The following is a 15,415-nucleotide window of genomic DNA, read 5'->3' as shown; positions in this document are numbered from 1 at the left end:
TAAAAGTGGGGGTGGTGGGAAATCCATCATTGATGCATGTGAAGATATGCTCCAAGAGTAGTTGCTCGGCTAGGACAGATTTCATTTGGGTTTTCAGCAACTTGTGACATTGTTGCCTTTTTTCATTTCAAACTATTAGAAATGAGAGAAAACTCTTGTGAGACTGTTCCTGCCGCGTGACAATACAAAGTTGCAGAAAAAAATCTAGTTAAAAAATAACATGTGTTTGAATTTGATGATATGCAGTCACTTTACACTACTACTAAAAAGGAACAATCTCACGTAAGTTTTTTCTCGGAAATGCTGATTCTAGTTTAGCTCAATTAATAGTTGCTACGTGGACCAATAAGAATTTTTTTAGAGAGTTGTTACACAATCCAACAAAGAAAAACTCAATTTTGCTTTTTAACTAGATCATGATTATCCATCTCCCTTCATATACAAAAGTAAGAGGCAGGCTAAGAGTGAGATTGTTTGTATACGAAGCTCAATCAGAACCATAAAAGCGTGAAATGGATTGGTGCCATGTACACTACCTTTGGTGTATCGTTTTGACCCGTTTGTAGTTGCATGGCCCGACCTTTTTCACCACTACAGGGTTTTACCGACTAATTGTTTTATGTTTGTGGTCTGCACGTTCATACAGATGATTAAGGCTTAATCCATTAACTAAATAAAAATGGATGGTCAGGATCGGTTAATCTGGAATGGTAATTTCCCATCTGGAAACTTCCAATCATGCAACGCAGATTTGCTGGCTCCATGAAATCTTATAGCATGACATTTGATTCCCGATGTGGCATATGGGATATTGGCTTTGTTTTTATCCTGGAAAGCATGATAAAGTATTCCTCTAATTAGCCCTCATCTCTTTTCCAAAGCTAGGGGTGTAGTGTTTTAGGAATTATAGATTTTTTTTCTGAATTTTTGAGGTGATAAGCATTCATGGATTTAGTATATTTTTATTGATTATTATAAACTCCATAGAACTCCATAAACTTTTAATGATGAGCTTTGGGGGAAGATAAAAGAGTTAAATGATAGAATTATGCATAATTTTAGAGACTTTAATACTAAATTATTTTAGAATTTTGTGAATTTAAAAAAAAAAATTAGTTTCATTTATTGAAGTTGTGGTGGTCGGAAAGATGGAGGTGGAAGTGTCACATAATGATTTTTGGCAAAGAAGATGACATCAAAATTGGTGGTTTTGGTGACTGTGATAACAGCAGAGGTGGTGATTGTGGTGGCGGGGTGATGTTTGGGTGGTGGAGGATGAAGGATGGTGGGGGTAATAGGGTGGTGATGATGGTGGCAAAGGTGGCAATCATGGTGATGGTAGTGTCGGTGGTGGTCATAGTAGGAATGACGATGATGCTCATGGCAATAACAGTAGTGGCGGTGTGGATGGAGGAAATGGTCATGGTAAAGTGGTGATAATAATAGTTATTGCATTATAATGAATGGTGGATCATACCCTCAAAAAGTTGAGAAAATTAAGTTCATCAAAATGTTAGGAAGATGTTGAATTTGCTATGACAGAATAACTATAGAACGGAATATGAAAGATTGGAATGTTTCATTAGAAAATCATTTCTCATTTTCTAAGAGTTGTGTACGTCATTACTTCTCTAAAGATGACCTTTAATCACCAGCTTAAGCAAACAATTAAGCGATAATTAGACAAATACACAAGAAGTATAATCTGTGTCATTTGGGTTAATGCTGATGTGATTAGTAGGCATGAAAGCCCACCTGGTGTGTTTGCCAAACCTTGCAGAGGGTTGGAAGGGCAATGTCAACGTTAAGGCACGTGCACCGCGTGCGTGTTTGAGCATGATTAGGCAGAAACCCTACCACTCTTCAATTGTTAGTGGAAAAGAATTATCGTCGGATCATTTTCTTGGGAATTCTATGATCGTGATCATTTATCGTACATTGTGCAGTTAGTTTTCATTAGGTACTATTTATATTTAATTTTAAATTTTAAATTTTAAAATTATTTATGACCGCACGATGTATGATGAATCGTCACGATCATGGAATCCTCAGGATCCTCAAAAAATGGATCCGGCAAGGATCCTTTTCCATTGTTAGGGACTATGTCGAGCAATTTTCATCTGCAATTATAGGACTCTCTCTCCTCATTGGACATCCTTTTTTCTTGGGAAAGCCTTACTGAAAAGGACTGCGGGTTTGGATGTACATATGTATGCTTCTTTCCTCATTGAACCTCCTGATCAACTATTTAGGCGGATTGTGCTAAAAATTTCAAAACATCATGTGACGTGTGATAAAGTTAAGGAAGACAATCCTAACACCCAAGTAACTCTACATATTAGAGTAAGCTCTAGGGTTAATTCAGACTGTAAGAGTAGAAAAATAAGTTAGAATTCAACTATATTAAGGGTTTGGTTTTCTTTTATTGTAATAAAATAGAAGCAATGGTTAAACTAATGATGCAATACTTATGGGTGGTTTATGCATGCCAAATGAAGAAATTAAAAGTGCCATGTGACCATATCACATATAAAATTATATATTAGAGTAAGCTCTAGCAAATTTAGCTAGGTTAAGGGTTCGGTTTTCTTCTATTGTAACAAAATAGAAGCATTAGTTAAATTAATGATGAATTACCTTTAGGTGGTTTATGCATGCTAAATGAAGAAATTAAAAGTGTCATGTGACCATATCACATAACAAGTTTGAACTTTTTGGTACCACACATGCACTCTTCATGGACCATGAAGCACTTGGAGTTGAATAAATAAATGAAATGAATAAAAAGAAAGCAAAAAAAGAAAAAGAAGTAGGTATTCCCGTGATGGTTGGGAGGCCATGGGCAATGGCCAAAATGGTGGGCAAATTAAGGTGGTCCAAAATGCACATGCACATGTTAAAAGGAAGGGTCATCTCCTTGAAAAAGTAGTGTTGTTGAACTTTCCAGCATCACTCCTGATTAGGTGCCTAATTAATGTGCTAATTAACTAATAGTGCTGAATGTTGGTTAATTATGATGTTTATACAAACAAATTGTTCTGTTGTGAAGAGTATTTGTCTTACAATTTACACATTTTATGTGTTAAGATTTCATAGACGTACAGGTAGGCACAATAGTTAAGTTCCACATCAATTATTTAATTTTAGCCCTAGCACGTGAATGCCACGTACCGAAGAATTAAATAAGTTCAGTAATTAGGGCCCATGTAAATAACCCGCTCCATCATGTCAAGATTTTACAGAGATGGACTATCGGTTTACTTATTCCTCAACTACATGCATGTGTAATCAAATAGGTTTTGAGGTTTTATCACAAAATATCTCCGTGTAATTAGAAGTAAAACTATTTAATATAAATTTTAATTTATTTTCATAAAATGCTCAATATATGCTTTTTCACATTACTTAACATTATGTTGTCAGACTGTAAGTTTTAATCATTAAACAAGATAATTCAAGTCTTAATAGACAGTTGAGGTTATATTTATTTAATGATCACCCCTCCGTTGAAGTTGCTGTGTGTGGATCGTCCAAATCATAATCAGCAGCTAGCCATCATCGTCATCTACATTTAAGGAGAATCTAAGTCTTCATTGTGGATATGATTGCATTCTTGAAAATGGTGCATGCATGCATGATGACTAGAACACCAATGTAGATTGATTAGATCAAATACCTAAACGTTTGGAACTTATGAAAGGAATAATTTCTGGTTTTGTTTGCATTGCGTAGAGTTGTAATATAGTAAGTTGTCCATAAATTATTAAATTAATTAATTAGTTTAAGATGCCTACGGAACGGATCAAGTTCCTTTCTTTATGCACTTCAAACAAAAAATCATCTTCAACTTAGGGATGGAAAAAAAATCGAATTTTGAGTCCATTTTTTCTTCAATAGGTGTATTTTGGGGATTGAAACTATAGGTCTTTTATCTGTAGAGGAAAAAATTGATTAACCTTATACGTATAGATAAATAGTTAAAAGTACGTTGCAAAATTTTGGACTTTCGCACCCTTGAGTCGGAGATAGTCTTAGGCACTCTAAAGAAAAGAATAGCTAGCTTTTTGCTTTAGTTTGGAGAATAAAAGCGAGATCCTAATTCATAGGGTCATAACCCTAGCTTTCTTAATTCATAGAGCATGTCTTTCCAAATTTGGGTCAGATATCACTCCCTATCAAAGGTTCATGATACCCCTCCCAAACTCATCCCCAATTTAGTTACTTTTTGGTGTACTAACTAAGAATACCGAATTAGTAGTCATCATCACGCAAAAATCTAAGTAAACGAGACCAAAGGTCAAACCATAGTAATTTCTCCTCTTTCAACCTAATTAACTTGTTATCTTTCCATCTTATAATCATATATCCTCCATTATATTATTTTTTTTCTTACCACATATCTTGAAAGTAAACTTCCTTTTCAATTTCAAACGTGTAATCTTTAATTTAGTAACTTGTAATTCAAATAATTAAGAACATTTAGTTCTGCACTTGAAATTCTGTGTTCCACTCTTCTCTTCTCAATATGGCTTGTCAACTTCATTGAATCCCCCTCATTGATCACATTAGCTTTATCGTGCAGTCAACTAACCAGGTAGGGGGATAGAGTTGTACATAGAGGATTGCTATATCCCAAAACTAAATTATTAGTTCCATGAATAGATATGTATGTGTGCATGCATGCATGGAATGAAGAGTTGTAGAGTAGTTGGAAGCTACTAGCATCTTGTAGTGAAAATGGTGTAGAATATGTTCCTCACCACTTAAAGTGATTGGCCATCGCATCCCATTAACTAGTTAATTAATAATTGATCAGGACGCTATCGGGGACCGAACAGCAGCAAACTGATCAGTATTTAGTACGTACAATATGCATGATCACGGCCAGTTCAACTTGCATATTGTACGTACCCTTTTAAGCGTGGCTTCTTTGTCACTCAACTAAATTGATCTCTAGTGAGAGAACCTTATCATTTCATGGTCCACATTTTAGTTCTTAATGGCTGGGATTTCGTACTTATCTACTTATCCCATTGGGTAGGATATATATCCGTAACACTATTTTTACTACACAAGCTCTGACATACATTTTTATCGCACTTATTTCGAAACGATTCGAACCGTTTATCTTTTAGAACTTTTCACCCAAAGATCTTAAGATTATGTATACCAAAAATCATCCAAATATGAAACACCATATGATCACTGTTGGATTAAAGGGTTTCTTTGTAGAATTGTATTCGTAAATTTTCTTCACTACAAATGAATGTCTTAATGGTTTTGGATTTGTCTATTTTTTTGCAATGATAATCTATGAATGATGTTCTAAGCAATAGATGGTTTGGATTGATTAAATACATTATAGAGTGAGATGGTTCGGATCGTTAAAATAGATTACAGAGTAAGCTCCACAAAAGCGTGTGTCAAAAGTTGTGTAAAAAAAGTGGTTTCATGGATCCGCCCCCATATATATACTAGTTACTGAGGATAATATAAAACCGTAATGGGATAGTGCCGAATGTACATGATTAGGAAGCTCAATAGATAGAAGGGAAGAAAATGGCATGTTTTGGCAGCCGCCCGGAGAGCTTTGAAATGGCATTTTGAGTTTAGACTTTGAAATTGCGCTTTTTTTAGTTTGAGAACTATGCAGATATGCATGCTTTGTTAACTAAGGAATTGAAGTTGACATTTTACATATAGAAGATGCTTTCGCGGAGTTGTTATATAGTTGAGTAAGCCAGTTTTCCAGCATGTGTAGATGAAACCAAAACAAAGCAATCAACTATATTAGCATCTCAATATCTTCAGTGAATCGCGATATTTGGGTGAAAGATGGGTTGGGAAAGTTGAGTGCTCTCACAGTCTCACTCACCGTAGCAAAAGCCACGGGTTCGATCGTTTGGGTATATTGGTAATCAGTGGACACGGATCGAATCATGTATTATACTCAGTTTTTCTAGTAGTGTGACGCTGCTGCTATATATTATTACCATTTGTTTCTGTGTTCGTTTGCAGAGAATAATGCATGCGAGGGTTGATGATGTGTTAAAAATTACACCAGATGACGAGATAACTGGCCAAAAACTGAATACATTAAGGGACTTTCTTGGTTTGTTCTGCATATTACTCATGAATGACATTGTACAAACTGATCATAATTACCTAAAAGTAATTAATTAATCAAAAGTAAACTTAAAGTTCATTTGAAAAGTACTTTTAAACGACTATTTGTATAAAAAAAATAACAATATACAACCATTTGATCTACCAGAATCAAGTCTTTCACTCGGTTAAATTATGCCCTCTATTCATCATCTTGTCAAGTGACAGCAATTCTCCGGACTTACTCTAATTTTGACGATGCAGAATGCAGATAAAAGAATAATACTGAAGTGCTTCTGCACCTGCTCCATATACACATAAACATATATATGCGTGTGTGCGCGCGCGCGCACTAATCCCCATCGAATTAGTTGAGAAGAAACTAGAACCTTTGTTAGTGCCCTGAAGGATGGACAATCTGTCGTGTCAGTACGTAGGCATATCACCCTAGCAGGCTAGCAGCTGCTTGCTTTGTTTCAGTCTCACCAAGCACCATGCATCTAACAATCATCAATCATATTCCTTGTTACATTGAATCCTTGGAGGTTTTCCCGTTTGGTTCACGGATGGGCTAGAGACTCGATCGGGAATGGGTTTGATATTCTAATGTTTGGCAAGTACAATTATGGGACTGCTAATCTTGGTTCATGGTTATGATACTCCCATGAAGGGGTGACATTAAAAGCTTAATTTGGGGATCTTTGGGTTTGCTTTTCCCCTCACTTGGGAAAACATTCATTGCAATACTGCAATTTTGTTTTATACTTTTTTGATATTTTATTCTTTCTTTTAAGAAGGATGTTATTGAAGGAATAGGACAAGGGACAAATACTTCGACACATATTTGTACACTTTTTTTTAGTCATTAGATTTTATAACATCTAATGGTCTTGATTAAGAGTAATGTTGAGATTTTTAAACCTAAAGTGACGTGGATGATGACATGAATAATAATTAATAAAAACAATTATGTTAAATGAATAAGAATCAACTCTTAGAATAAAACTCAAAGGAAGAAAAAAAATCAAAACAATGTTGAAAGTCCTGCGCCTTTGCTACATGGCACATGTTGATTTGATTTTATTGATATAAAATTAAAAAGCACACAAAGCATATCAAACTATCACTCAATCTTTTTGTTTGATAAACAAAACTAAACCTGAAACCCTAATTCTTCATTCTTTGTATCTTTGAGTGATAAAGTAGGGTATGGAAAACAATTTTTTTTCCTCAATCTCCCCATTAATAGTAACAACAACACATGGGTTTCTAGAGTAAAGAGATCAAGAAGGTCTTTTTTTTTTTTTTTTTTTTACAGAAAAAGACGAAACAAAAAAAACTAAGAGAAGACCTATATGCGGCAAAGCAATGGAGGTTTCAGGTCTCTTGCCCTCCTCCTCACTTTGGAGTTCGAACCCTTACGGTTCATTCTTCTTCATTCTTCTTCCAATATTTATTCCTTTTAGTTTTATTTCTATTTATAATATTAAGTCCACGTCACTTAATGTTCAAAAGCCTTTACATTACTCTTAGTAAAGACCCTTGGATGTAAAACTAATGACTAAAAAAGAGCGTAAAAATATTTGTCAAAATGTTAGTCTCTTAGTCTTATCCTATTATTAAAATATTCAAGAAATTTTAATTCCTATTACTACATTAACGAAACATGATAATGGTAATAAAATGTATTTTATGGTACCATTTCGAAACATGGGAATAAAAAACGTTCTCCTGGAAAGTTGAACTGTCATGGTGAAGTCACTAGCTGATTTCTTTAAAAATAAGAAAAAACGTCATTATCCTAAAAAGGACATGAATGTTTTATTCCTCAAATCACTCGTTTCACGAAGGAAACCCTAAACAACTGTTGACTAAAAAAACCCCTAAAGTGTATATCAAGAAGGGAAAAAAGAAAAACCCTAAAGAATGCATTCCTAAACCCTAAACCTTATTTACCAACATACACGTGATTCATCGGCTAGATATAGTGGGTTTCCATCGTGTATATGCGTCATGAAAAAAACGCAGTCTTGTCGCTTATCAGAAGCATGCGTGCCGTACGTCGTGGTGGATCCTTGACAAGATTGGCAAACCTTCCCAAAAGAGACAGTGCAGTGCGACTCATACTCCCTGCATATTCCTCGAGACTTAGAGAGAGAGAGAGAGAGAGAGAGAGAGAGAGAGAGAGAGTTTGTACTCTATATATATATATATATATATATATATATAATATAAAACCATGTTGAACATTACTATCATCATGCTAATTTGTTTGGGTTTGGGACTATGTGCATGAATGAACATGGGGGTTGGGACTTGAGGCGTCTAGACGTACCCATAAGATTCACGTTAAACTTGAGCATGATTGAAAATGGCCAATTCTGATATCTTGAATGTGATCATTGTGGCATGGAAATTATATAGACTGCCTCCATTTTTGTCTGTTTTTCTATTTCTAATGAATTATTGACACTTCTACAAAGTCATGGTACACTCTTGCAATTGTCAAATTTAATATCTATTAGTAATGACGGCGTTTTTTTTATTACTTGGTTTAAGGGATCAAACTGTTAATTTATCTTAATCCTATTTCATTTTCTTATCTTCACACACCACTAGCGCCAACACAAATGTTAATGCAATAAAAGGTATAAATTGTGAAATTGCATCGGTTAATAAATAAAAAGAAAACTAATGAAAAAGGTTTGAAAACTTTGAGTTTTAACGATAAGGATAAAATAAAGTGTAAAGTGAATAATACCAGGTTTGACTTTTTAGTGTAAAAATATAGTTTTTCGTTAAAGTGAACAGTATCGTGGGTTTTTCATTAAAACTTCCGTAAATAAAAGAATTTAAAACAAGAGACTAGTGCATAATGAATTTCTGGGTAAAGAAGTCCGTCACCGTTCAAATAAATAAGAGGTTTTCAAAAACTTATGTGGCTTATTTTTAGCTATGCTTTCTGGAACTCGATTTTGATCTTACTTTACTCCTGTAACTTAAAAGTCATTACTTTACTCCCTGAAACTCAAAATTTGTTCTACTTTGACTTGTAGACTCTCTCTTCGCCCTCTTAAAATATATGTGAGACCCAACACCCAATAAGACTATGCCACATGCGCAATAAATTTGATTTTAAATCTCTTATGCGTTAACATTTAACAATTAGAGAATATTAAGTTTAAAAGTAATTGAAGGGATGAAAAAAAAATAATTGACCTGGCTCATCCAAGTCAAATCTGCATAAAAATTTAACAGATTTAAGGCAACGTAGAGCGAATATTTAGTTTTACAGAGACGAGCTTCAAGTTTCAAGGGGCAAAATATGATTAAAATTGAGTTTTAAGGGGTAGAGTGAAGCGAACTTTGAATTTTATAAAATAAAATAGTGAGTTTTTAATTTTAAAAAACAAAATGAAATTAAATTGAATTTTAAGGAGCATAACTAAAAATAAGCCAATTTATTTCGATAAGCCTCTCATGACTGATGACATTTCTTTTTTCCTCATTTGCTCTTCTCTAAGTAAACTAAGAATGAGGATCCTTTCTGAATCCTCTTTGTAAGGATCTTGGGTATTTTCAAATCGTATAAGTTCATCATACATCGTACGATCAGAAATTATTAAAATATTTTTATTTTAAATTAAGGGAATTGTTATTAGCACTCCAAAAATCGCATTCTATACTCCAAACTTTTTATATTAGAAAACAAAAATACATTTGTAAGGAGTGTAGAATGAGATTTTTGAAGTACAAATAACACTTCTCTAAATTAAATATAAATAATATATGATAAAACTGATCACACAACATATGATAAACGAACACACTTTAAAAATCAGGATCCTCAAGAGAATTCGGAGAATATCCTCCTGGCTAAACTAATCCTTCAATGCACTCCTTCTCAACATGCTTTTATGACGAGACCTCGTGAATCACATACGGCAGGTTTTGTCTTCTTGAATAAATTATGGGGACAGAAGTGACTCGCCGTAGTCTTATTTCATTTTCTCGAAACTTCTTCTGCGGCATTAAATACATCAATCATAGGCTATCACCTGCTCGCCCCGCTAGTGCTGTAAAAATTGGACTTTCGGCTTCGGATTAAATTTGTGCGGTTCAAAACTTTTGATTCCTAAGTTCTAGACGTTAAAATCCATCCAATTCCAAGTTGTGCTGAACCCTATTTCAAGGAAAGATTTTCTAGTACCCAATGGGCTTTGGTCCAGTGGATAAAAGCTGGTTAGGCTATAAGTTGGGCGGTTCTTTTGAGTATTATTCTTGGACCATCTCCAATGGTGATCTAAAATCTAAAAATATTTAGCCCATAAACAGTTTTTCTACTCTAACCTTTCTAGCCTAAAATTTTAGCCCAGATTATCAAATAATGAATTAAGGTTAATCTTTTTTTAAAAAAAAAATTTATGTAGACTATCCTAAATTAATTTTATGAACATTTTAACCTAAAAATATTTAAATTCCAATAAATTTTAAAAAATCACTAAAGCAATACATGAAAATCATGATAAACACATAAACTTAAAAATAAAAATTAAAAAATAAATTTAAAAAAAAAAAAAAAAAAAAAAAAAGACAATAAGAAGAAATAAGAAGAAATGGTATAAAGAAAAATTGGAAGAATTGTAGGAGAAAAGTGAGTTTTGTGTTGAGGTTTGAACAAATACATAGGTATTTATAGAGTTTTTGGTTGAATTTTAAGTTAAATTATTTTAGTCGTTGGATTTAAATTTGGAGCGTTAGATTTTTTTTTACCTTTAGATTTGATTATATTCAATTTAAGCCGTTGAATTCAATAAATATATAAATATAAAACTTTAAAAAAATAATTTGAACCTGGACCGTTAGATTTTTTTTTTTTTTACCGTTAGATTTGATTATATTCAATCTAAGCCGTTGGATTCAATAAATATATAAATATAAAACTTTAAAAAAAAATGGAACCTAGACCGTTGGATGAAGAAAAATAGTCGTTGGGCTATAGTAAGGCTGACAGCAGAGGGGGACAACCCACGTCGGTGGGCCTTCAGCTGGAATGATTGTGGCGCGTGAGGCGCGTCAGGGAGATTGGGTTTTGGGGTGTGGGCTTCACAGCCCACTTTTCACTCTCATTCGTGGGTCCCACTTTAATTTGCGAGCTAAATTTGTGATCGGTATTTGCCTTCATTTTAAGTTTTAGGTTTGGTTTAGGTTTTGGGTTGGAGTGGATTTTTTTTGGGGGGGGGGGGTGTCACATCCCAGCCCGGGGCGGATCACTTCCCCGGCCCACTCCACCATCGTAACACGATAACGTCCGCTTTGGGCCCCCAACACACCCTCACGGTTTTGTTTCTGGGAACTCACACGAGAACTTCCCAATGGGTCACCCATCCTAGGAATGCTCTCGCGTGCTAGGTAGAGATGAGAATATACATATAAGGATCACTCCCCTAGGCGATGTGGAATGTCAGAAGGGGGGGAGGGGAAAATTTAGGTTATAAGCCACCATTGGAGATGATCTTAGGGAGGTCAAGGGTTTGATCATCCACTTGTAAAAAAAACCTCTTCGGGAGAGTTCTGTAAAAACAGCGACTCGGCTCGAAGTGGTAGCCCACTACTACCATTTTAATAACTTTTACCGAAAAAAAAAAGATTTTTTACCCTAATAATCTCTCGAAACCCAAATTGGTGGCTATATATATATATATGAAATAATTGACGTGTATTTCATAAACGAAGTCTAAACACCGTTTGATAATAATTTTGTTTTTAATTTTTCAATTTTTATTTTTTTAAACTGAAAATTAACAATAGTTACCAAATAAATTTTCAGTTAATGAATTCTTATTTCAATTTGTAGTTCCAATCCACGATCTACCAAAATCCTAAACGCTAAACCAAGTGATATTAGAGAACACAAATGCACACACAGAATTGATCTTCGTAATTAGAAATTCTTGTATTTTCATACTTTCATAGGTTTACAATCATACCGAAGGGAAAACTAAATGCCAAAGGTACATGTGATACGGATAAACCAAACGAGAACAAAATACGCTAACATCGTACCACAACTAGAGTGACAAAAACCATTTCCAATCGGCACTGTATCGTTGAGCAAACAAGAACGAAAAAAACCTACATCCAATCGTCAACAGAAACTCGTAGAATACATTACTTCTCACCAAGAGAACACAACTACGGAAACAGATTACGCCTTCGCTTTTCCGGCCTGGAGTGCTTGAGCCCTCTGTTGTAATTTTAAAATCTGCAAAACATCATATCCATCGGAAACAATTAGTATTGAGTTATATACCGAGATTGGTTAAAATGGTAAAATTGTGTAGTTATGACCCTTTGCAGAGTACGCCCTATTCAAGTTCATCGTGAGAAGGTAAAAGTAGCGGCACAAACCAAGGCAACAATTCTATTGTATTCTTCCTGAAATATGTTATCTATAGTTACTAAATGTTGATATCATTTCCGTGTTGATGACTTAGTGTCGTTGTCATAACATTCTTCAAATGCTATAAATATATTATCAAGACTGAATCAAGACCAGGGATAATATGAACAACTCTGGCAATATAAGAGAGCAGGTGCATGGAAAAAGGAAGAATACAAACCGTCTCTTTCTTGCTATTTTGCTTCTCTTCCAAATCTTGAAGGGTAGCATCCAGCCGTTTCCTGTTGCGCATAAGAAATATAGTTTTGCAACAAATTAAACATGAGTATGATGGTAATAAAGACAACGGTATGAAGAAATAGGAGAAACTGTACACAGTTTTCCATATAAACACCCAAATGTAAAGTTGTGAAAACATATATCCTAGCCACACATGTACCATTACAAGGTAAATCGCGAACCAGAAAATGTAACAGATTACCGGTCCAAGATCCATCTAATAATTCCCACACAGGTTTCTCATGATAAGCCTAGGAACAGAATGCACAGCGTCACAGAACATTATTGATTCCTCTACCTTTTTCGCAATTTACCCAAATAATAACGTTTCTTTGGATATGACTTCGGCCCACAGTTACTCATACAAAGACAGTGGGCATGAATACATTGAACATCCTCGTATTAAATAATGACCATCCTTCCCCAAGAATTTGGAAATTACTTGTTCCAATGAACACAGACCCAGAGACATCATTTTGTGAAAACTCAGTGTCTTGTTTTATGGTGAGAAAACCGATTGCTACAAATTACAAAAACAGTGTTTTTACGGATATGGTGATTGAGAATGCAGCTCTACATTTTTATCTATGCTATTGAACCCCGGTACTTCCCCATCTGGTGGGAAGAAAATAACCCTTTAAGATGAAATTTGTTTGTTGAGGTCATAACTCTCACCTTTATCATACAATTCGAAAATCGTTCACAAAATCCATGTTAAATCACATTTTTTGTGCATTTCATCTTTCAAGTTTTCTTGACTAGTACAGTCTGTTACTAAGCCTCATCATTGAAATGATTGGTTTTGAGGATAATTTAACAAACCTAACACAATAGTCCCGAACTTTATATCTAAAATGATAACCTAAACTGCGAAAAAAATTGCAACGATAGAATATAAACCCTAATACAAATACATAAATAAACGAAACAGAGAAGCATACAATTCAGCGGAGATGTATTCGATTCTCTTTCGCACATTGGCCCTAGCCTCTGCCAAATCCTGCTTCACAAGAACCGGACCGATCAACTTGAACACATTGGCATCTTCGCTAAGAAGATCCAATTCCTATAAACACAAGCAGTCACATCACCATTAGATCAAAAACTAAACCACTAACCACGAGCTTACGAAAACCCAACAAAATCCATTTGCTTCCAATTAAAGGAAAAGTTCACACATTTCAGATATCGGTAATCAACTCGGAATAAAAATCACTTGAAAAGTTATGAGAAAATTGTTATTTCAATGGAATTTAGGGCTTGCTGAGTTCGTTTTCCCGGTAACCAAACAGAAGATAGAGAAATCGCAATCGAGAAAGAAGGAGACCTTGAGGACGAGCTCGTTCTCGCCGAGCTGGATAGTGTACTTCTTCCTCACTTGGTGATTCTTTGAAATATCTGAAAGAGCAAAAGTGGTACGTTAGGGTTTTACAGATTCAGGTGCAGCTGTATACACACATATATGTATATATGACTTGCCCTTTTGGATTTTGCTGAGATCGTTAGCTTTGGCCTCCAATTCGCGCTGAAGCTCTCGAAGAGCTGACGACGACGCCATTGATTTTGCTGCTATCTGCTGCTGCTTCTTCTGCACAGGATCTCAGGTCTCTCGCCTTTCTTTCCGGTTTTTTGTTTGAGATCCGGTTCCGGTTCAGTATGATTTTGGTCTGTGAATTATGTTGGGCCATAATTTAATAATTCAGGTAACACACTGGGCTTTTTTCCCTGTTAATACTAGAAATTTGGGCTTCGGTTATTTACATAGTTGGTAACAATAGGCCCATCAAGACCATCTCCAATGGTAGGGCAAAACCCCAACTTTTAGCTTTGTATTTTCAATTATTTAATCATTTAAATTAAATTTATTTTAATAATATGCCCGAAACCGAATAGAGTTTTACCATGGATTAGGGCTGGGCACGAGCCGGGCCGGACCGAATTTTGAAGGAACCAGACTGGAGTTTAAAACAAATGGGCCAGGCTGGGCTGGGTACATCATATTTCATTATAGAAATCAGACCGAACTGGCCCGTTACAAACGGGCTGGGTCCACGGATCCTTGGTGTTTTTTTTTCTCTACCTCTTTAACTCTCTCGTTCGTTCTGGGAACCAAACCACCACCTTCTTGTCGGACATCCTCGTTGCAGTCATCTTCTTGTTGAGTTTCCTTGTTGTGGTTTTGAGTAGCCGCTTCATGCAATGGCGACGGATGCTGCAACACTAGTCCTTGAGGTCGAGTCCAAACTGTGTCCCAAACTAAAAGAGCAGCTCCCACCACCATCCGTGGCTGAGCCGCTCGAAATCGAACACGAAGAGGCCTGCAACTGCCCATCTCCACTGCCAACTCTCCATATCAGTAATCATTCACTTTACATTAGCTTCACATCGATCAAATCCAATGAATACCCAAATCGAAAAAGAAAAAAAAATTGAATTGCTAAAGAAATAAAATTGCAGAAGAAAAATGAAACGGCATAAGTACCTTTGGAGGTTCATAGAGACGACATTGAGTTTTGAACTGGCAGAGACACCACCCAATACTTGCTTGCCATTCAAATTCAATCCACCATAATAGAAAACCCCTAAATTAGTAACCCTAGGCCCTAAAACAACATAATTGACCCCAAT

General features: G+C 35.3%; 1 protein-coding gene across 1 annotated transcript; it reads right to left on the bottom strand.

Moving 5' to 3' along the window:
- Nucleotides 1-12,036: 12,036 nt before the first annotated feature.
- On the bottom strand, nt 12,037-14,431 carry LOC137726008 (prefoldin subunit 6). The gene is made up of 5 exons (XM_068464858.1): nt 14,267-14,431; nt 14,115-14,185; nt 13,729-13,853; nt 12,729-12,789; nt 12,037-12,370 (listed from the first exon to the last, which is right to left on the bottom strand). Exons 1-5 carry the CDS (start codon nt 14,343-14,345, stop codon nt 12,314-12,316), a joined length of 393 nt encoding a protein of 130 aa, XP_068320959.1. The 5' UTR covers nt 14,346-14,431; the 3' UTR covers nt 12,037-12,313.
- Nucleotides 14,432-15,415: the final 984 nt, after the last annotated feature.

This window comes from Pyrus communis, chromosome 2 (genome assembly GCF_963583255.1).
Source record: "Pyrus communis chromosome 2, drPyrComm1.1, whole genome shotgun sequence".
In the NCBI taxonomy this organism is placed as follows: Eukaryota; Viridiplantae; Streptophyta; class Magnoliopsida; order Rosales; family Rosaceae; genus Pyrus; species Pyrus communis.
The sequence above is the reverse complement of the archived record's forward strand: the minus strand, read 5'-3'. Positions and strand labels throughout refer to the sequence as shown.